At 38.2% G+C, this 23131-nt stretch overlaps 1 protein-coding gene across 2 annotated transcripts in view; it reads left to right on the top strand.

Annotated features, from left to right (window-relative positions):
• The window catches only part of KPNA1 (karyopherin subunit alpha 1), an 82562-nt gene that overhangs the window by 39068 nt on the left and 20363 nt on the right, over nt 1-23131 (top strand). For both annotated transcript variants that reach the window (XM_036351852.1, XM_036351851.1), the window contains 5 exons: nt 16685-16816; nt 18108-18196; nt 18489-18588; nt 19185-19348; nt 20609-20687. In XM_036351852.1, the coding sequence (XP_036207745.1) occupies nt 16685-16816; nt 18108-18196; nt 18489-18588; nt 19185-19348; nt 20609-20687 (564 nt within the window). The remainder of the gene's footprint in view (nt 1-16684; nt 16817-18107; nt 18197-18488; nt 18589-19184; nt 19349-20608; nt 20688-23131) is intronic.

The following is a 23131-nucleotide window of genomic DNA, read 5'->3' as shown; positions in this document are numbered from 1 at the left end:
CCATACACAAGAATAAACTCAAATGGATAAAAGACTTAAATGTAAGTCGTGAAACCATAAAAATCGTAGAAGAAACCATAGGCAGCAAAACCTCTGACATCTCTTGTAGCAATATGTTTACATATACATCTCCTAAGGCAAAGGAAACTAAGGAGTAAATAAACAAATGGGACTACATCAAAATAAAAAGCTTCACAGAAAAAGAAATCCTCAACAAAATGAAAAGAGAGCCCACTCTGGGAAAAGATATTTGGCAATGATATATCTCATAAAAGGTTAATATCCAAAATATATAAGGAACTCCTACCACTTAACAAAAGAAAAACAATCCAATAAAAATAATGGGCAAAGGACCTAAATAGACACTTCTCCAAAGAGGATATACAGAAGGCTAAGAGACATATGAAAAAATGCTAGAAGTCACTACTCATTCAAGAGATGCAAATCAAAATGACAGTAAAGTACCATCTCGCACCTCTCAGAAATGGCTACCATCAACAAATCAACAAATGACAAGTGCTGGTGAGTATGTGGAGTAAAGGGAACCCTAGTACACTGCTGGTGGGAATGCAGACTGGTGAAACCATTATGGAAAACAGTATGGAGTTTCCTCAAAAAATTAAATATGCATCTGCCATTTGACCCAGTGATGGTACTTCTAGGACTATATCCGAAGAAACCCGAAACACCAATCAGAAAGAATGTAGGCACCCTTGTGTTCATAGCAGCACAATTTATAATAGCTAAGATCTGGAAACAGCCCAAGTGCTCATCAGTAGATGAGTGGATAAAAAATCCGTCGTACTTTTATACCATGGAATACTATTCAGCAGTAAAAAAGAACCTCTTACCCTTTGAGACAGCATGGAGGGACCTGAGGAGTATCAGGCTAAGTGAAATAAGTCAGTCAGAGAAGGACAGGTATCACATGATTGCACTCATATGTGGAATCTAAGTGACAAAATAAACTGATGAACAGAATGAACCCAGAGCCATGGAAGCATGGAACAGAGTGAGAATCTCAGAGGGAAGGCGGGGATGGGTGGGAGGTAGTCAACCAAAGATCTCGAATGCATAACCCATGGACACAGACAATAGGTGCTGGAGGCCTGCGGTGGGGAAGCGGGTATGGAGGTGGGCTGGAGGCGGCCAATTGGGGGGAAAAGAGGGGCATATGTAATACTTTCAACAATAAAGAATTATTTAAAAATAAATAAAACAAATAATAATGACAAAGAAAAAATTCTCAAAACAACCAAGGAAAAGAAGGAAGTGAACTAAATATAAAGGAAAACTCATCAGAATTTCATCAGATTTCTCAGCAGAAACTCTACAAGCCAGAAGAGAGTGGAACCAAATATTCAAACATCTGGAAGAGAGAAATTACAAGCCACGAGTAATATATCCAGCAAGATTATCCTTTAAATATGAAGGTGGAAAACAGGAAATAAAGATGTTCCCAGATATACACAAGCTGAAGGATTTTATCACATTAATGTTTTTCTCTCAGGAAATACTCAAGGAAGTTATTCTACCTGAAACAAAAAACATGAGGTCACAGCACTATGAGTAAGGTCACCAGAAAACTTAGAGCATAAATAGGGATTATCTGTAATAACAAAAACATAAAAGGGGAGGGAAGTAAAGGTCTGAACTGCCAAAGGAGGATGAAGATCAGTTGCACTCAAAAGAAAATACGCCTTGTATAAGTACAGGTTTATTTTTTATAAACCTAATGGTAACCACACACAAAAGTAACTAAACCAGAACACATAGCTTAAAACAAGAGGAAAGAAGTATAGAGTACCACCAAACAAAAAGAATAGATAGAAACAGAAAGGAAAAGAACCAATGGAGGCACAGAGCTAACAAAAAACAAAAGATAAAATGGCTATAAGGAAATCTCATACATCAATAATTACCCTAAATATAAATGGTCTGAATTCACCAATAAAGTGGCAGAGAGTAGCAGACGATTAAAAACAGAACTCGACTATATGCTGCCTTCAGGAGGCACATCTATGCTGCAAAGACAAAGGTAGATTCAGAGTGAAAGGTGGAAAATGATTCTCCAAGCAAATAACATCCACAGAAAAGCAGGTGTAGCCATACTTATATCTGACAAAACAGATTTCAAGATAACAAAGGTAATAAGAGACAAAGGTGGACATTTTATAATGATAAGGAGAATACTATATCAGGAAAACATAACACTTCTTTTTTTATTGTTGTTAATCTCACCTCAGGATATTTTTCCATTGATCTTGAGAGAGAGTGGAGGGGGAGAGAGAGAAACATCGATGTGAGAGAGACATCGATTGGTTGCCTCACGTGCACACCTCAACTGGGGCCAGGGATCAAACCTGCAACCAAGGTAAGTGCCCTTGACCGGGGAATCAAATCCGGGACCCTTCAGTCTGCAGGCCGACTCACTACCCACTGAGAAAAACTTGCCAGGGCAACACTTCTTAATATATATGCATGCAACCAAGGAGCACCGAAATATATAAAACAGCTACTCACAGAATTAAAGGAACAAACAGATCAAAATACAGTTATACTTGGGGACCTTAACACTCCATTGACATCTCTAGACAAATCAACCAAACAGAAAATAAATAAATAACGGCTTTACATGAAACACTAGATCAAAAGGACATGATTGACATTTATAGAACTTGTCATTCCAGAACATCAGATTATACATTCTTCTCCAGTGCACATGGAACATTTTTAAGATTAGAACATATATTGGGTCACAAAACTAGCATCAACAAATTCAAGAAGATTGAAATTATACCTAGCATATTTTCTAACCACAATGCCTTGAAATTAGAAATCAACTGTAAAAAGGAAGTAAAGAAACCCACAAATGCCCTAGCCAGTTTGGGTCAGTGGATAAGAGAATCAGCCTGCGGACTGAAGGGTCCCCGGTTCAATTCCAGTCAAGGACGTGTACCTCAGTTGCAGGCTTGATGCTGGCCCTGGTTGAGGTGTGTGCAAAGGCAACCAATCCTTGTGTTTCTCTCACATCCATGTTTCTCTTTCTCTTGTCTCTCCCTCTCCTTTCCACTCTCTCTTAAAATCAGTTTGGCTCAGTGGATAGAGCGTCAGCCTGTGGACCAAAGGGTCCTGAGTTCGATTCTGATCAAGGGCACGTGCCTTAGTTGCCGACTTCTCCCTGGCCCAGGCCTTAGTCAGGGCTCTTGCAGAAGACAACCAATCAATGTGTTTCTTTGACATCAATGTTTCTCTCTGTCTCTCCCTCTCTTTTCCACTCTCCCTAAAAATGAATGGGAAAATATCCTTGAGTGATGATTAACAAAAAAAGAAAAAGAAACCCACAAATACATCGAGATTAAACAACATACTATTAAAAAATGAATGGGTCAAAGAAGGAAATAAAAGATGAGATCAAAAGATGTATAGAGACAAATGAGAATGACAGTATAACATACCAAAACTCTGGGATGCAGTGAAAGAAGTAAAAAGAAGAAAGTTTCTATCATTGCAGGCCTATCTCAAGAGATGAGAAATCCGAAGTAAACAACCTAATATCACATCTTTTTTTTTTTAAATCCTCACCCAAGGATATTTTTCCATTGATTTTTAGAGAGAGAGGGAAGGAGGAGAGAAATATCGATGTGAGAGAAACACATCATTGGTTCCCTCCTGTATGAGCCCTGACCAGAGCTCGGGCTGGGGAGGAGCCTGCAACCGAGGTATGTGCCCTAGACTGGGATCAAACCCAGGACCCTTCGGTCTGTAGGCCGACGCTTTATTCACTGAGAAAAACTGGCTAGGGCAGGAGATACAGCGAACATCACATCTTTTCCCCCCCCAAGATTATTACTCAGATTTATTGTCTTATTTTTTCCAAAGTGTTTTCAAAGTTGCCCACATGATTTCTCACCCACATGATTTCTCACCAACATAAGCAAACTTAAAGCAGATGTTATGAGATTAGTGGTGAAAGAGTTACAGACTTGTGGCAGTGAGGACCATTCCCAGTTCATCGAGGGCCTCAATCACAACCTTGTCAGCAGCAGAACCGGATAGAGCAGCAATATATGCCACATCACTCCTTTTAGCTGTCCACATTATCCCTGAAAGGAAAGAAGGCATCCTAACTAACGGACACTTCACTAAGCTTGTCCACCCATTCCTTCTTCTTGGCCGTGGTCAGTAAATCAGGGACTTCTTCAAACAGCGCCTTCCACTTTACCAAATTTTCATCCTCGTTGATGGTACCATTAACATACTGATCGATGGCATTGGAGATTTTTGCTGTTCACTCTGGTTTTGAACTTTATTGAGAGCACTCATGGGTGATGCCGAAGCCACCAGAAGTTCACCGTATCTCCTGCCAGGAGCATGCACTGGATCCGAGACTGCTGTTCTGCTCCAGTGGCAATCACCTGCCCATTCTTGGCGCAGCGCACTGAGTTGAACTGAGTGTACTAGGTCAGTGGTCAACAAACTGCGGCTTGCAAGCCACATGCAGCTCTTTGGCCCCTTGAGTGTGGCTCTTCCACAAAATACCGACTTCTGAGCATGGGCCATGAAGCTTCAATTGCATTGTATGTGCGCGCCCGCATGTGGTATTTTGTGGAAGAGCCACACTCAAGGGGCCAAAGAGCCGCACATGGCTCGCGAGCCACAGTTTGCCGACCACTGTACTAGGTGTACCGGTTAATAATGCGGATCTTTTTCAATAGATGGGCATTACACATACGTTGATATATATGCAATTTGATATGTATGCTGTTTTGTTGCATTGACAACAAGCTTTAAAACTTCATGTCAAATTTTCTGAAGGTGTTAACATCATAGATATTTTTACACTTAAAAATGTCGAATTTAGCCAAAACCGGTTTGGCTCAGTGGATAGAGCCTCGGTCTGCAGACTGAAGGGTCCCAGGTTCAATTCTGGTCAAGAGCATGTACCTTGGCTGATCAATGTTTCTAACTCTCCATCCCTCTCCCTTCCTCTCTGTAAAAATAAAGAGAGAGAGAGAGAGAGAGAGAGAGAGAGAGAGAAAGAGAAAGAAAGAAAGTCGAATTTCGTGCCAAAAAAGCATTGCGGGAAGATTTAATTCATTATTTTGAAGAAAAGTACTGCTGAATACTTCGGGAAGCTTATGGTGAACATGCTCCATCTCAAGATACTTGTGAATGCTGGCTTAAACGCTTTAAAAGTGATGATTTCAATGTGATAGACAATGTCCAGGTCAACCAAAAAAGTTTGAAGGCCAACAATTAATTACAAGCATTATTGGATGAAGATGCATGTCAAACTCAAAAACAACTTGCAGGAAGATTAAACGTTGCTCAGCAAACAATTTCTGATTGTTTACAAGCAATGGGAAAGATTTTAAAGGGAGGAAAATGGGTGCCTCATCAACTGAACGAAAGACAAATAGAAAACCGAAACGTCATCAGTAAAATGTTGCTTCAATGGCATGAAAGAAAGTCTTTTTTGCATTGAATTGTGACTGGCGATGAAAAGTGGATTTATTTTGAGAATCCCAAATGCACAAAATCATGGGTTGATCCAGGTCAACCATCAACATTGACTGCAAGGCCAAATCGCTTCGTAAAGAAGACAATGCTCTGCGTTTGGTGGGATCAGGAAGGTGTGGTGTATTCTGAGCTTCTAAAACCAGGTGAAACCGTTAATACTGTTCGCTACCGACAACAAATAATCATTTGAACCATGCTTTGATCGTGAAATGACTAGAATGTTCCAGAAAACACAGCAAAGTAATTTTGCTTCATGGTGACGCACCATCACACACTTCAAAACCAGTTAAAGACACGTTTAAAGATCTTGCCTGGGAAGTATTAATCCACCCGCCATATTCACCAGACCTTGCTCCTTCAGATTACCATTTGTTCCCATCGATGGCACAAGCACTTTCTGAGCAGCACTTCAAAATGAATAAGAAGTGGAAAACTGGGTCTCTTAATGATTGTCTCAAAACAAGAAAAGTTCTATTGGGACGGTATCCACAAATTACCTGAAAGATGGGGAAATGTGTAGCTAGCGATGGACATTACTTTGAATAAAGCACTTTTGATGTTTCTCTTGAAATTACTGTGTTTTCTTTGATTACCAAATCCTCTATTATTAACTGGTATAGCTAGTACTTCCCAGCACTCGTGACCATGATGAGGTCTTAGAGCACAGATTCCAGCAAATCTTTTTTCTTGGTAACAACATTGCTAAATAATGACACCATTATTTCTTTTCTGACAAACAAAGACCAAAGAGAGTCCGAACTTCATTTATCTGGATTGTAAGATTGTTCCGTCTGAAGAACACAGTAGTTCCATTTTTCTTTTTAGAAAGTATTTTCAAAGCTGCTTCTTCATATCCTTGGGGCAGTAGTACCATTAGATACCTCTGGAGATTTTGGCAGTAGGGACATCACATAGGGCATCAGATAGCGCAAAAAAGTCACCAAATGAAGACATCCTATCAGCCCCTCTTGCTCGTGCATATGAAGTTGCTATGGGTGTGAGGGTTTTATACGTGTCATAGACCATGCACACTTCGGAGTTCATTAGGGGAACTCCAACAGCAGCGTTTGATGGGCTGACGTGCTTGAAAGAGGCAACAGCTGGAAGTCCTAAGGCAGTGATGGCGAACCTTTTAAGCTCGGCATGTCAGCATTTTGAAAAACTCTAACTTAACTCTGGTGCCGTGTCACATATAGAAATTTTTTGATATCTGCGACCATAGTAAAACAAAGACATATTTTTAATATTTATTTTATATATTTAAATTCCATTTAACAAAGAAAAATCAACCAAAAAAATGAGTTCGCATGTCACCTCTGAAACGCGTGTCATACGTTCGCCATCACTGGCCTAAGGCTTCTTTGAGTTCCTTCACCAGCTGACAGGCATTCAAAGCATCACACAAGTTTATAAATCCAGGGGCTCCATTTAGAACTGTGATGGGAAGCTTGGGCTAGAGTTTGATGAGAGTTCATTCCGTACCGCAGGACATCTGAGATATTCCTTTGCTGTTTCCTGAAGTAATCTGAAATTTCTTCATCATATTGTGCCATGTGAGTGAAAGCCTTCAAGGCCAACTGGTGTCTGGTCTCCAAGGAGGTGTCTTTACTGTTGGAGCTCTGCATCTCTGTGGACACGGCAGCATAGTCCTCCGGTTCACACACTACTGTCACTCAAGCGTGGTTTTTAGCTGCTGCTCTCAGCAGGGTTACTTCACCAATATCAATTTATTCAATAAAATAAGGATAGAAGGAAAGTACCTTAACATAATAAAGGCCATATATGATAAACCCTCAACTAATATCTTACTGAGAGGTGAAAAACTGAAAGCTTTTCTTAAGATCAGGAACAAGACAAGGATGTCCACTTTCATGATTCTTACTCAACAGTGCTGAAAGTCCCAGCCAGAGCAATAAGGCAAGAGAAAGAAATAAAAAGCATCGAAATAGAGAAGGAAGAAGTAAAACTATCACTTTTTGTGGATGACATGATTCTGTATATAGAACACCCTAAAGACTCCACCAAAAAACTATTAGAAACAATAAACAAATACAGTAATTGCAGGATACTAAGTCAGTGTGCAAAAATCCATTGCCTTCCTGTATACTAACAACAAAACTTCAGAAAAAGAAATGCAAAAAATAAATCCTTTTGCAATTGCAACCAAATTAATAAAATACCTAGGAATAAACTTAACAAAGAACATGAAAAAACTATATATGGAAAATTACAAAGCATTAGTAAAAGACAACAAAATGAAAAAAATAACCTGTGTTCATGGATTAGGAAGGATCAACATCATTAAAATGGCCATATTACCTAAAGCAATAATATACAGATTTAATGCAATACCCATCAAAATCCCAATGTCATTCTTTGAAGAAATAGAAGGAGAAACCATTAGGTTTTTATGGAACCATAAAAGACCCCCAAAATTGTCAAGGGCAGGGAAAAAAAAAGGAGACATATGTAATACTCTTTGTAATACTTTAAGCAATTAAAAAAAAAAAAAAGACCCCCATTAACCAAGGCAATCCTGAGAAAAGAAGAACAAAGCTGGAGGTATAATGCTACCTGACTTCAAATTATACTACAGAGCTATGATAATCAAAACAGCATGGTATTCGCAGAGAAACAGACACACAGATCAATGGAACAGAATAGAAAGCCCAGCTATAAAATTACATGTAAATGGACAGATAATTTTCAACAAAGGGGCCAGAAACACAGAATGGAGCAAACATAGTCTTTTCAACAAATGGTGCTGAGAAAAATAGAAAGCCACATGCAAACAAATGAAACTGGATTACATTTTGTCCCTGTGTACAAAAATTAATTCAAAATGGACCAAAGACCTAAATATAAGACCTGAAATAAGTTACATAGAAGAAAATATAGGCACCAACTTGATGGACCTTAGTCATAGAGAACATTTTATGAACTTGACACCAAAGGCAAGGGAAGTAAAGGCAAAAATAAATGACTGGGACTATATCAAACTAAATAGCTTCTGCACAGCAAAAGAAACTGACAACAAAACAAAGAGGCAGCCAACCAGATGGGAGATGATATTTGCACACAGTGGCTCCGACAAAGGTTTAATTTCCATAATATATAAAGAACTCATAAAACTCAATACCAAACAGTCAAAAAGTGGGCAGAGGACCTGAAAATACACCTTTCCCAAAAAGACATACAAACAGCCAATAGATGTAAGAAAAGTTGTTCAACCTCCCTGGCAATTAGGGAATACAAATCAAGACTACAATGAAATACCACCTCACACCTGTTAGTGTGGCCATTATCAACAAGACAAGTAATGACAAGTGTTGGAGAAGTTGTGGAGAAAAAAGAACCCTCATCCACTGCTGGTGGGAATGTAATTGTACAAACACTATGGAAAGCAGTCTGGCGATTCCTCAAAAAAAAAAAAAAGAATAGAGCTACTATAGGACCCAGCAATTTCTCTCCTGGGTATATATCTGGAAAAGTTGAAATCATGTATTTGCAAAGATATATGCACCTCTATGCTCATTGCAGCATTATTCACAGTGAACAAGACATGGAAACAACCGAAGTGTCCTGCAATAGAGGACTAGATAAAGATGATGGGTACATATATACAATGGAATACTACTCAGCCATAAGAAAGGATGAAATAGTGCCATTTGCAATAAAATGGATGGACCTTGAGAACATTATCTTGAGTGAAATAAATAAGTCGGTAAAAGCTAAGAACCACATGACTTCACTCATATGTGGGATATAAAACTGAAACTCGTGAACACAGAGGTATGTTGGTTGCCAGAGGGAAGGAGGGGGTGGAAAAGGGGGTCCTAATAAAGATTTGACTTTGGATGTTGAGCACATGGTGCAATATGCAGATCTTATAACATAGAAACACATACCTGAAACCCATGTGTTCATGTTGACTAATGTCACTCCAATAAATTTAATGAAAAAAAAACACTATTTTGTTCCTGAATAATGTTGGACTTTTAGTTAGTTGGTCATTTTTTTCATTAGTTAGACTTCCTTGGAATAACCAGCTGAATTTATTTCTCTATTCTTTAACAAAATACCTGTAACACCTAAATTATCGAGTACTTGTAAGATCTAAGATGAAGGGTTCAGGCAACTATAATAATTGGTTAGGTACCAAGTAGATTACAAAAATGGGGTTATTTTTCCAAGTGAATGTTTGCCAATAACAAGTTAATCAAAGATAACTTTTGTCCCCTTGTTTGCTTTTGCCTTACCATAAGGCTGTAGGGTTAAGACATTTTTGTAAATGACAACTTTGTCCCCAGTTTCCTTACCGTCCAGAATCTTGTAGATAGTTCATAAAACTTGATACTTTGTCTTGATATTTTCTCTCCTTTCCTCCCACTCCATCTTTCTCCCTCTTTTACTCTCTTTGTTGCGGTGATGCGTTTCTTCCAGAGGGAAAACAAGAAATCCAGAAAAGGTAGAGTACTTCAGTGCCCCTTCAGTTTTTCTTCTCCAGTTTGATATTTACTAATCCCCAAGTTCATTTGAATTAAGATTCTGTTTTGCTAGCTGCCTCCTGGATTATAATTCTGGTCCCCATCTAAGGCCAGGATCACCATCACCTGAAGTTCCCAGGTTCACCTAGAAAGCAAGGAAAGAAAGACCTGTCAGAAAAAAAGGAAATCCAGACAACCAACACTGCAGAGAACAGAGCCTGAGCCCCTAAGCTATCTGCCAAGAGTACCAGAGGAACCCAATGAAGATTCTTACTGCAGTTTATCATTTGAAAAGCTTTGTAGGAAGAGGGAGGTAGGGAAAATTATTTTGTTCATGTGAAAATATGTTTCTATCCTGTCTCTGACAATGAGAGTAGTTCTGAGTGCTGAATTTTCTCCTCGATCTAGCAGTTCTTAATAGGGGATTGCAGAGGTCCAGTTTCTTAATGCACTAAAGATAAATGGTATAACCTAGGCCTAAAATGAAAAGTCAGAGAAATGGGTACTTCTCCATCTCTACATTCTCCAGTATTCTCTCAGACAGTGCCCTCTCCTGGCTAGCCTGTGTAAATTTTACATCATTTTTTATTCTGTAATCCTAGAATTTGTATCCTTAAAACATCTGAAGATGAATACCTTCAGAAATCTCTAATTTGCTTCTATCTAAATTCTCAGATTCCACCCCTTGCATAAACTAATAATTAGGCTGAAAGATTGAGAAATTATTTCTCTGGAAGTGACCATCTGATGATTTTAACCTTAGATATCCAAAGACTCTGAGAAATAATCAACCTATTTATTATCTAAAGGTCATTCCCAGCTTTTCTTCTGTGTACATTTAAGCACAACATGGTGTTCTTTCTCCAGTGTGACTAATGGGTAATCTTGACCTCTCTCCCCCTAAAAGCAGGAGGAGCAAGTATATTGAGGGAGACCTTAGGGCCAAGAGGCTTTGTGCTCAAATAATTAGCTGTGCTCTGGTAAACTTGGAGGGCACTCCTTCCTCTGTCTTCTTGGATACTCCTACTGCTTGCTAGAAAGTTGGATAGTGTGTCTTTGGAATGGGGCTTTTGCCATTTCACTTCCAGGAAGAGAATAACATAGTGATAATAGCTAAACTCAATAATAAATCCTGTGGACAAATTTCATTCATTCATTCCGTAGATAAAGGACTGAATCCTAGTAAAGCGTCTCTTCACTTCCTTTCTGGCTTTCCTTATCCGGAAATCAGTGAGGTGTCTCAAACTAGGGAGATAAAAACTCCTGCTTTGGGCAGTGCTATTCAGATACTCTCTTACCCTCAAACAAGATGAACATGGGTGGAATCTAGGATTTAGAAAGCAGACAATACCATTTGACTAAAGGCATCCAGAGTCCAGGCCCAGCATCTGTGTATTGTCCTTTGCAATGCTAAGAGGTTACATTCTCAAACTTTATAGACGCTTATAAAAATTTTTAGAAATTAGTAAATTGCCTTCTAGCTCCCATCGTTAGACACATACTCTCCTTAAGGTCATAAATTTGAAAAAGAAAAACGGTTTAGTTTTTCCATTTCCTGCCTCTCGTCCCTTCTAAAGCTTAATATGAGTAAACTGCAGTAAGCCTTCATCCTCCTACTTCTTTTCCCATCTTCATTGATTCCTCTTCCTTTCTTCAAAGGTTGCTCAGATGACTCAGGCACTGTTCTCCACAGAGTTTTATATCTGGGTTTATTTTTCTGATGTGAGCCTTTCTTTTCACTTGCTCTCCAGGTGAGCCTGGCATTTGCTAGGAACCAGAGTGGACCCAGCAAAGTGGCCAGCAACAGAGTCCTGATCCAAATGGAGAAAGGGAACCAGGCGTACCTCAACCTGGAGTGGGAAACTTGATAGGAGGTCAGAAGTATTTCAGCTTTGGATTTTCATTTTCCTTATTTAAGGAACTGAGCACCAGAAGGTAGAGACTCAGGGAAGAGAGAAAATATCAAATCTTCAGTGTACCCTTCAGATTTCAGCTGTAGCCTTATTTAGCAAGTTCTGGATAGTGAAAAATAATGGAATTACAACTTATAAGCAATTACAGCTGCATGACAGGTTGTTTCCTTGTATGGTGCCATTCTTGTAGCACTAAGAATATAGTAGTTTACAACTACAAACAGGAAGTAAAAATGATAGCTATTTTGGCTACCATTTATTACTTTAGGTAGTACTATTTCTTAGATTTTTTTTTCATTTCATGTTACTGATTTGTTTTTGAATCACATGGTTACTTAAATTAATTTTCCTTGCCATTTCTATCATAACTTTATGCCATTGTGCTGTGAACTCTGGGCTTTCCCATTTTGCTACTGTCTTTCATGTTAAATTCTAATCAGGGACCCAATGCCAAAACATTAACCTAAAAAGTGATTGCAGAATCCAGTGAAAGAGAAGTTTATCACACACATAATACGTGGGTATAGCTAATTGCACAAATATAGCTTAATGAGTTTTTATGAGGTAAACGTTAATCAGCACCTAGTGTGGTGTGTACGTTTGTATGTTTTAATACTTTATTAATGCATGAATATGATATAGTTTTCGGTGGCTTTCTGGTTATTAATTGTCTTTTTTTCTCCTAGTAATGGCAGAACTGATTTCTGATTTTCATTCTTATCAGAGAAACGTTGAATCTTTGTGCTTAGAGGTTGTCATTATGTTCTTCTTCTTAGTAATAAACATGACTCTGGTACATTCTTCTTTTGCTGAGAAGTCCTAATTTCTAATTTCCATCTATTCATGTTTAGGCTATTTTTCACTTACTCCATATTTTCTTAATCATTGTCACTCTTTTATTTTGTTTCTCTAGTTTATTCACTTACGTAGCATTTGGAATTCTCTCTCATTTTCTGTGAGACCTTTGGTCATCAGACAAATAGCAGTTTGGACTCTGGCAGCAATTATTATTTTAATTTCTTCTCATTGATACCTCTTTAATATATTTTTTATCTACTCAGATTATTGTTACCACTTCTTTTGCAATAAAATCACACCACAGTCTTTTCACTTAGATATTAATTGTTTTGTATGCTGATCTTACTCATTATTTACAGATTGCTTTGCCTCACAGTTTTCATTTCTTTGACGTGGTCTCTCCATAAATGACAACTCTTTGTTGAACTTTGAGCCTGCCTTTTAGTAGGAAAGTTTGCTTTCGTATTCACATCATACATGTCTGTTTTACTAATTAATTTTCCTAGTAAGCAAAAGAAACTACATTTTAGGTGAACTGTATTTTCATTTTAGTATCCACTAAACAATCTGACATATTATTTGACATTTCTGGCCCTAGATACCAAAACCACAATTGAAATATTCCTGTCAGTGTTACAGGTATAATTCAGAGAGAAAACTGAAAGGAAGCCAGAGAGGCTAGCTACAAGTGTATTAGAATAGGAGACTAAAATCTAGTTCTCTTTGGCTGTGTAACATTACTCAAGTCATTAGTTAGATTGTTGGATCTTTTCCCAATAATTTCCTTATTCATAAACTAGAAGGGCCAGACTTCTCTGGGTTGCTGTGAGAAACATCTGAGAGTATGTGACTAATGCTTTGAAAATATAAAGTGCTCTATAAATGTAAAGTTTCAATTCAGACAGATTTGGGCTTGAGCATTAGTTTCAGTAGTGATTTAATTATAGGGGGTTATTTGATGTGTTTGGTTTTTTAAATCCTCACTTGATTTTTTTAAAGAAATATATTGTTACTGGTTTCAGAGAGGAAGGAAAAGGGAGAGAGAGATAGAAACATCAATGATGAGAGAGAGTCATTGATCGGCTGCCTCCTGCAAACCCCACACCGGGGATCAAGCCTGCAACCTGGGCATGTGCCCTGACTGGGAATCGAACTGTGATCTTCTGGTTCATAGGTTGATGCTCAACCACTGAGCCATGCCTGCTGGGCCCAGGGATATTTTTATTTATTTTTTAGAGAGAGAAAAGAAACATCGATATATGAGAGAAACATCAATTGGTTCCCTCTCATAAGTGCCCGGACTGGGGATTGAGCCTGCAACCTTTTTGGTGTATAGGACGACACTTAGCCAACTGAGCCACCTGACTGGCTGGGCTGATGGGTTTTGTGATGATTCAGTGTTTAAAAGTCTGTTGAACTTCTCTCATAATAAAAAGTTAACAGACAGTCCTGACTGGTTTGTCTCAGTGGATAGAACAAGGGTCCTCAAACTACAGCCCGTGGGCCACATGTGGCCCGCCGAAAACATTTATCCGGCCCACTGGGTGTTTTTGCCGCCACTGCCTGTTGCTGAATTTGTTCATAGTTTTTTTTTAAACTATAGTCCGGCCCTCCAACAGTCTGAGGGACAGTGAACTGGTCCCCTGTTTAAAAAGTTTGAGGACCCCTGGGATAGAGCGTTGGCCTGCGGACTCAAGTGTCCCGGGTTCGATTCCGTTTAAGGGCATGTGCCTTCGTTGCGGGCACATCCCCAGTGGAGTGTGTGCAGGAGGCAGCTGATCGGTGTTTCTCTCTCATCTCATCGATGTTTCTAACTCTCTATCTCTCTCCCTTCCTCTCTGTGAAAAATCAATAAAATATATTTTTTTAAAAAGTTGACAGAAAGGGTGTTCCCAGTCCGGTACTCATTGCTGTTGTATTATCAGTGTTCACTGTAGCTAGCAAGCCACTTTATCTCACTTGTGGATGTCACATTTATAGGTTTCTTTGAACGTCCTCTTCTTTAAATATCTTCTCCTATGAATTTGCTATCATACATATGTGGTTTTGAACTGTGCTAACTAGATTTCTTCCATCTTCTCTCACCCCTTATGATTTATGTGGGGGTTTTTTATATGACAACTGCCTTTCAGTCTACCCCAAAGCTTAGAAGAGTCATAGCTCCTTTTTTAAAGTTGATCTTTTTTAAAAAATATATTTTTATTGATTTCAGAGAGGAAGGGAGAGGGAGAGAGAAACAGAAATATCAATGATCGGCTGCCTCCTCCATGCCCCAAACTGGGAATCAAGCCCACAAATCTGGGCATGTGCCCTTGATGGGAATTGAACCAAGAACCCTTCAGTCCACAGGTCAGGGCTCTATCCACTGAACCAAACCGGCTGGGGCTTTAATTGATCTTTCATTCAAGGGGCATACCACTGAATTTTTTTCTGCAAATGAGCTTTGTTAAAGGATGATTAAAAGACAAAACAGGAGAAGGAATCAAAAACTAAGAACTCAACTATAATAGAACTGTAAGAGTTCATTTTTGGATTTTAATAGCTAATTCCTGGATTTCTTTATAATAGGCTCTAGTCAAGTTATTATAGGAGGGGTGAGATAGTAATATGCAGTTACTTTCATTGACCATAATTTTCTTAAGAATCTCTGTTTAGAAGGGCAGAGGGAGCGGGGAGGAAGGAATGAGGGGGAGGGGGTGGTGCCAGGCTGCAAAAAAGAAAAAAAGCAAAAAAAAAAAAAAGGAGAGAGAATCTCTGTTTACCAGTTTATTAACCTTTAAGAATGTTATTTATATATATATAATTTTTTTTTTTTATTGATTTCAGAGAAGGGAGAAGGAGAGAGAGAGAGAAATGTCAATGATGAGAGAGAATCATTGATTGACTGCCTCCTGCATGCCCCCTCCTAGGGATCGAGCCTACAAACTGGACATGTGCCCTTGACCGGAACCGAATCCGGGACCCTTTAGTCCATAGGCTGGTGCTCTATCCCCTGAGCCAAAACGGCTAGGGCTAAGAATGTTCTTTTTAATCTTACCTCTGTGCCTTCATGTGGAGCCTTCTCATTTATTGGAAGCTCTTATGCTCTGAAGTACCCATTTCTATTAATTATATGCCTGTTAACTTATTTTGGCCTACTTATCATTTAAAGCAGCGGTTGCCAACCGGTGGTCTGCAGACCACTGGTGGTCCATGAGGTCCGAAAGATTGGTGACCGCTGGTTTAAGGAAACCTTTGGAGCAGCAGTCGCCAACTGGTGGCCCCATGGACCACTGGTAGTCGTGAGGTCTAAAAGGTTGGCAACCGCTGATTTAAAACATCTTTTGCCTTTTTCACTCTACCTGTATTTTACACATTTTACATTAACATCCTCTCCCCATTTCACTTTTCCTGTCCTATGGAAATTATTTAATTAGTTTTTATTAGATAATTTATATGGTTTGAGGCCAAAAGGTACAGGTTTTACAGTGAGAAGTATTTTTTCTTCCCATCTTTGTTCCCTAATCACCCTGACCCCTCGGTGTAGATAACAAGTATTTACAGTTACTGGTGACTCCTTCCAGAGATACTCTGTACAATAAGTAAATTAATGCATACATTCCCTCTTAACCCTTTTAGAAAATACATTATGGTATCATGTTCATGTATGCTGTTTTTCATTTTTTTAAAATTCATAATTTGGGAGATCATTCCATGTCAGCATATGAAGCACTCCCTCATTTTTTTATGGTCTCTTGTCAGCTCTGCCTTGATCTGAAATTTTAGACACCTGAATAGTCTTCTGGGCTGCTGAGGTATTTCTTCTGGGAGTTCTTCTTTTTAAAATTAATATAGTATTTACCTGATAGGTTATATACAAATAATCTCGGGGTTTTTTTCTTCATGTATAGAAAACCTAATTGTTATAATTAAACATGCTAATAAAATCTTAATAATATAATGAAATTATTTTTATCTTTGTAGTTTGAATCAGCTTGGGTATTGACAAATATTGCTTCAGGAAATTCTCATCAGACCCGGATTGTAATTCAGGCAGGAGCTGTGCCTATCTTCATAGAGTTGCTCAGCTCAGAGTTTGAAGATGTCCAGGAGCAGGTAAAAAAAATGAAACAGATAAAGAGAAGTAGGTGAAAGAATACAATTTTCTTATATTTAGGGCCTCAGTTTTACCACTTGGCCATGACAGTCTATGGTTCATTACAGGGAACATTCTAGAAATCTAAATTTACCAAAATAAAAAATTTCATAGTGAATATAGGTAGAATTTCTCCTAGAAACAAAACCATTTTCCTTCTAATCCTGAACTTCTTTCATACACACACACACACACACACACACACACACACACACACACACTTTTTAGATCACTTATTGAACTTTTTTTTATAGGAATCTAGTGTTGATTGAAATAACAGGTCTTTGCCATTTTTGTGCACAAAAGACCTAGGAAACATGTATTTTTTTATTACTGCCAACTTTATCAAATTCATAAATATAAAAAACTAAATGAGAATGATTTTCTTCTGCAGTTTTATTGAGGTATAATTGACTTATAATAAACTGCATATATTTAAATACGTTTTGAAATATATATATGTGTGTGTGTGTGTATATATATGTATATATATATATATATCCATGAAACCATTATGATAATCAAGAAAGTTGATATATCCATCACCTGTCCAAAAGTTTTCTGTATTTTGGTTGTTCTCAAATTTTGGCTTACTGTTTTCTTTTGCAAGCAAGCTTAAAATACATTTTTAACCAGCTGAGTAAGCCATAGACATCACTGCTCTATGCCAAGAGCTGTGTGGAATGTTACTTAAGGGTGGGTTCCGGAAAGGTAAAGAATACATGTAAGAACTGTTTCCTTTCTTTACAAAGTTTACCACCTTGAGTGTTCACATGCACACTTTCATAATATTACTAGAAGCCCGTTGCACGAAGATTCATGCAATAGGCCTTCCTTCCCCTGGCTGCCGGCACTGGTTTTCCTCCGGCACCCGGGACCCAGGCCTTTGGTCCGGCTGCAGCGGAGAAGCCAAGCCTCTTCAGTCTTCACTCTGACCGGAGCCTTAAGTCTTCGCTCTGTGCCTGTGTATGCAAATTAACCGTCATCTTTGTTGGGTTAATTTGCATAGTTGCTCTGATAGGCTGGTGGGTGTAGTAGAGTGACACCAATTTGCATGTTTCTCTTTTATTAGTGTAGATTGATCTTGTTTCCCCAATCCCACAACTATTTCATCTGACTCCTTGATGTATAATATATGTAGATTAACTACAGTATAATTTTGTAGAGTTACTGTGATTTGTTGACTTTTAAAAAAAGAATTATAAGAGAATAAAAATATACAACCTGTCATTAATGAATGATTTTTCACAGGCAGTCTGGGCTCTTGGCAACATTGCTGGAGATAGTACCATGTGCAGGGACTATGTTTTAGACTGCAACATTCTTCCCCCTCTTTTGCAGTAAGTTTCTTTTTCTTTAAGTAATAAAAATATGCAATCTTCTCCAGAATGCTAATTCATCTTTGGAAATCATTTTGGATTTTTCTGTGATTTTTTTTGTTGTTGTTATAGACATTTACTGACTTATTCAGATAATTTCTTCAGGTATCTGAAGAAATTCCAGTCCCAAAATTCTGAATTATTTGATTAGAATTAAGCTATAGTTCTGGAGAAAATGGTTTAGTATTTATATTATGCCATCACAGAATTAATATTCATTATATTGTTTACCATTGTGCCATCATACTTGTAGGTTATTTTCAAAGCAAAACCGCCTGACTATGACCCGGAATGCTGTGTGGGCTTTGTCTAATCTCTGTAGAGGGAAAAGTCCACCTCCAGAATTTGCAAAGGTAAGGATTATACTTGTGGGAAATTGGCAGAAAAATTACAATTAAAAGAGTGAGCAACCAATATTAATATGAAAGGAAAGAAATAATAAAATTCTAACACTATAAGTTTTATCAAAAAAGTATCTTGTTTCTAGAGAAATGGGTTTTTTTTGGTTTATTTTTGTTTTAATTTGGGATAAATTTTCACTATCTGTAAAAAGCTCTGAATTAATCCTTAAACCTAGCATTTTTTGTTCATAACAAAGTATCTAAAATACAGAATTTCCTATCTTAACACTTATGGAAGTTCCTTTACCTCTTTGGTCTGCAATGAGTGTGTTTTGACAAGGAATCTCTCAGAATTGGTGTGTATTAAACTTTGCTCTCTGAAATTATTTTCCTTGGGCTCTCACTGCCTCATTAAAGTAAACTACAAGGCCACCGACAGCTTTCCAAAGATGGACATGCCACTTGACCACTTGCTACTCCATCTCTAGAAGTACTGCTAGTCACTCCAGAAGTCAACAAGTGTGTGTCTGGTTGCTTTCTGGAGTTTCTCACCTCACTTCTTGGTTTTATTCTGTGAATTTTATAATCATACCATCCTCCCTTTGCAGGTTTCCCCCTGTCTGAATGTGCTTTCCTGGTTGCTATTTGTCAGTGACACTGATGTCCTGGCTGATGCCTGCTGGGCCCTCTCGTATCTATCTGATGGACCTAATGATAAAATTCAAGCAGTTATTGATGCAGGGGTGTGTAGAAGACTTGTGGAGTTGCTGATGTAAGTTATCTTGCAGAAAGTGTATATGCTTTTTTTTGTCCCAATATTAATTGCTGAACTCAAATATTCATTATATTGACTTATTGTGCTTTGGGCTTCTGTCTTTTGCAGTTGTTTATATTGATGTCGAGTTTGTTTGTTTGTTTGTTTGTTTTGAGACTTATGAAGAACCTCTCACTTTTCTGCTGTTAGCATTCCTTCAGGAACATTTAGTAAACTGATGTATGTAATTTCAGCTCATGTTCACTGGATAGTGAAAGGCAAATTGCCACTAAAAATAATCATTCCTTATCTTTCTGTCTGCTTTAGAGCTTATTCTAGACTGGGGTCATCCTTTGAATTTTAATTTGCTAAATTTCTTTGTGATGCCTTTGATTTATGGAGTGGAAGATTTACTGACAACATAAATAAAGACTGTATTACTCAAATTTTTAGATAATAAAGAAAAAAGTTAGAGTGATAAAATAATGGGGAAATAATATACAATTATAAGCTGCATGAAATTTTAATTCAAGTAAGTACAAAGTCGATGCAAGGAGACACTGCTCCAAACATGACACGTGAAATGAATTAGATGAGTGTAATGTACACAATACCAAACTCTGGGATTATAGCTGGTTGCAGAGTGGGTGCAGATTAGCAGCAAAATGCTATTGTGAATTAAAAGCAATCTGATGCTCCAGGGGTCAGAAGTACAGCATTTAAAATCTGGGAAGTAATCTATTGTACTCTTTAGTCATTAGATTACATATATATCTCTTAACCATTTCTTTTTAATCATCCAATCTTAAATGTGAAGGAACTGTCATAATTTTGAGAAGAGTGATCAATCTTATTAAAAGGGAGAAAAAATAGGATTTTGAAGGAAAATTAAAGGATATTAATTTATTTAGCCTGAAATAAAGATTTAATATTTGTTTTCAAATACATAAAGGGTTGTGTGGAAGGGTATGTCAGGAGTGGTGTAGAGAGGAAATGAAGACTATCACAAACAATGAGAGAGAAAACTTCGATTCCCAGTGATGGGATACCTGGGAAATATTATTAGGAGAGATTTGTAGTTTCTTATCCAAAAATACTAAATAAACGGAGAGTCAGCTTTTCTAGGGGACAGCAAACATTCTGTCATCATGATAGTGTTCCCTTAATAACCACCATCAGTACCTTTCTATCACATGTTACTTAGTTTGTATTTCAGCCCTAAGGAAAAGAAACTAAGGATAGAATTGTTAGAAATAACATTTCTTTTTATGGTTGCAGGCATAATGATTACAAAGTGGTTTCTCCTGCTTTGCGGGCCGTGGGAAACATTGTCACAGGGGATGATATTCAGACACAGGTATGAATATGTGACAACTGTTTTTTTTTTCTTCAAAAATAGTATATAGAACTCCATGATTAAGTTTGTATTATACTATTAAATTCCATATTATTGGAGAAAATTAATACTTTGTTTCATTAATGTTTGTTAAAAATTAGGCAAGTAAAACAAACAAAGAATTAGGCAACTACTTTCACTACCTTGGTTATCTCTGTTTTGACGTGGTACTTGTAGAAATTTTGGGTTTCCCTATGATGTAACTTAACCTTTGGTCAGGCAGGTTTCTTTCCTACTACTTCTACTTGAAATGGTTCTTGTGAGCATATGAAGCTTTCAGTAGCATCTTTTCTCTATCTCTGTCATCTTTATGTCAACATCTCTGATAATTTTCTCCTTTGTATATGGTCAGTAAGACTCCTGTGTCAGGAGGATTCTTCCCTCCTAGCACCTCATGTTACTCCATTCAACTTCTATATCCAGATCCATTACTCACAGTGGATTGGCTAGCCATTTTCCTTCTTGATCTCTCAGGTACATTGGCACATTGCTGTCATCTTTAAATTATCTTTTTAAGCTTTTGTGGTGTTGAAGTATTTTGGTCTCCTGCCTCATTGATTATTTCCCTTTAGTGAGCTCTTTTTTCTGTTTCTTCTTTTTTGTGGGAATTCTCCAGGAGATAATCCTTCAGCCTCATTCACTGATCTTTTTATAAATTCAGCCATCACTTTGAGGATTAGGTTTTAGCCTTACCTTGCTTTTTCTTAACCACCATTTACTTTCAACAGACATTTAATGTCTTTACTTTTCTAATCTTTAAAATTAAGGAAGATTGAGTTTGTTCTCAGAGGTGTCTTCAAACTCTCATATGTTCTTTAAATTTATTCTATCCACTAAGGAACTCATTGTTTTCCCTTATATATTTGGGCCTCTGCTTATTTATGTTCCCCGTTTGAGTAAATGGCACCGACAGTTACCTGAGGCAAAAACCTGGACATCAGTTTGATTCTTCTTCCCTACTCTCATCAGTCCCTAACTCTGTTATTCCATCTCTACTTACCTCTTGTAATGCTTAGTTCAGACATTTATTGTACCATTCTCATGTTACCAGAAGAATGCTTGTAAAACACAAATTTGATCATGTATCTTTTACTTACAATCTTTTTATGGCCCTCTATTGTCCTTCGATGGTGTTTAAGATAATTTAAAATCTGGCAGCTGTATCGCAGGGCTGGAGTGGCTCAGTGGTTGAACGTTGACCCATGAACCAGGAGATCTCCAGTTCAATTCCTATTAAGGGCACATGCCTGGGTTGCTGGCTAGATTCCTGGTGGGAGGCATGCAGGAGGCAGCCAATCGATGTTTCTTCTCTCATCAATGTTTCTGTCTCTATCCCTTACTCTCTCTCTAAAATCAATAATAAAAACATATTTAAAAATAAAATCTGGTAACTATATAATGGAATGCTATGCAACAGAAGGAAGGGGCTCTTAATCATTGATATAGAAAGCTCTCCAGGTTACTATAATAATAAAAGCATAATATGCTAAGTAGACCAGATGACCTTCTGGATAAAGTCACAGCAGCAGGTGCCGAGGCAGAGGCAGCCACAACTGAGGCCAGGGGCCAGGCCCCTTGCACGAATTTTGTGCATCAGGTCTCTAGTATTGTTTATAAAGAAAAACAAGGGGGCTGTGGAGCAATGGCAGTGCCTCAGTGCCAAGGGAGTGGCTTGTTAGCCAAGCTGCTGGCTCAGGATACAGCTCAAGCCTCCTGTCCTGGCCCCCGATCCAGAGGCCTTGAGGAGAAGGGGAAGCAAATTCTCAAGGAAATAGATCAGTATTATTAGAAGTCTGAATGGGAAACAGGCAGAATCCAGAAGAGGAAAATGCTGCACTGCATTCAGAGAGCCCTGATTCAAGAAGATCTAGATCAGTGGTTCTCAACCTTCTGGCCCTTTCAATACGGTTCCTCATGTTGTGACCCAACCATAAAATTATTTTCGTTGCTACTTCATAACTGTAATTTCCTACTGTTATGAATCGTAATGTAAATATCTGATATGCAGGATGGTCTTAGGTGACCCCTGTGAAAGGGTTGTTCGACCGCCAAAGGGGTTGCGACCCACAGGTTGAGAACTGCTGATCTAGATTATGAGTCAGATGGTAGAATGGTGGAAAACTGGACCAGGCAGGTGGGCAGTCACATGAAACCCTTTGAGGCATACCAAAAGGTCAGTGACTCCACTGGCCACAGTGGCAAAGCCAGCCAGGATAAGCACAAGAATGAGACAGTCACACAGGCAGAAAAGTTCAATAATAGGAGGTCCTGGCAGCAGGACAACAATGTGAATCGGGAGAATGCAGCTAATAATCATGACCATGTTGACATCACCTCAAGAACTCCCAAGGAGAATGGAAAGGAGGCTTTCAAGTATATTGTCTGTACTTTGTGTATTTGTAACT

This window comes from Myotis myotis, unplaced genomic scaffold (assembly GCF_014108235.1).
Source record: "Myotis myotis isolate mMyoMyo1 unplaced genomic scaffold, mMyoMyo1.p scaffold_m19_p_2, whole genome shotgun sequence".
Taxonomy (NCBI): Eukaryota; Metazoa; Chordata; class Mammalia; order Chiroptera; family Vespertilionidae; genus Myotis; species Myotis myotis.
This window is presented reverse-complemented; position numbering and strand designations above follow the sequence as displayed.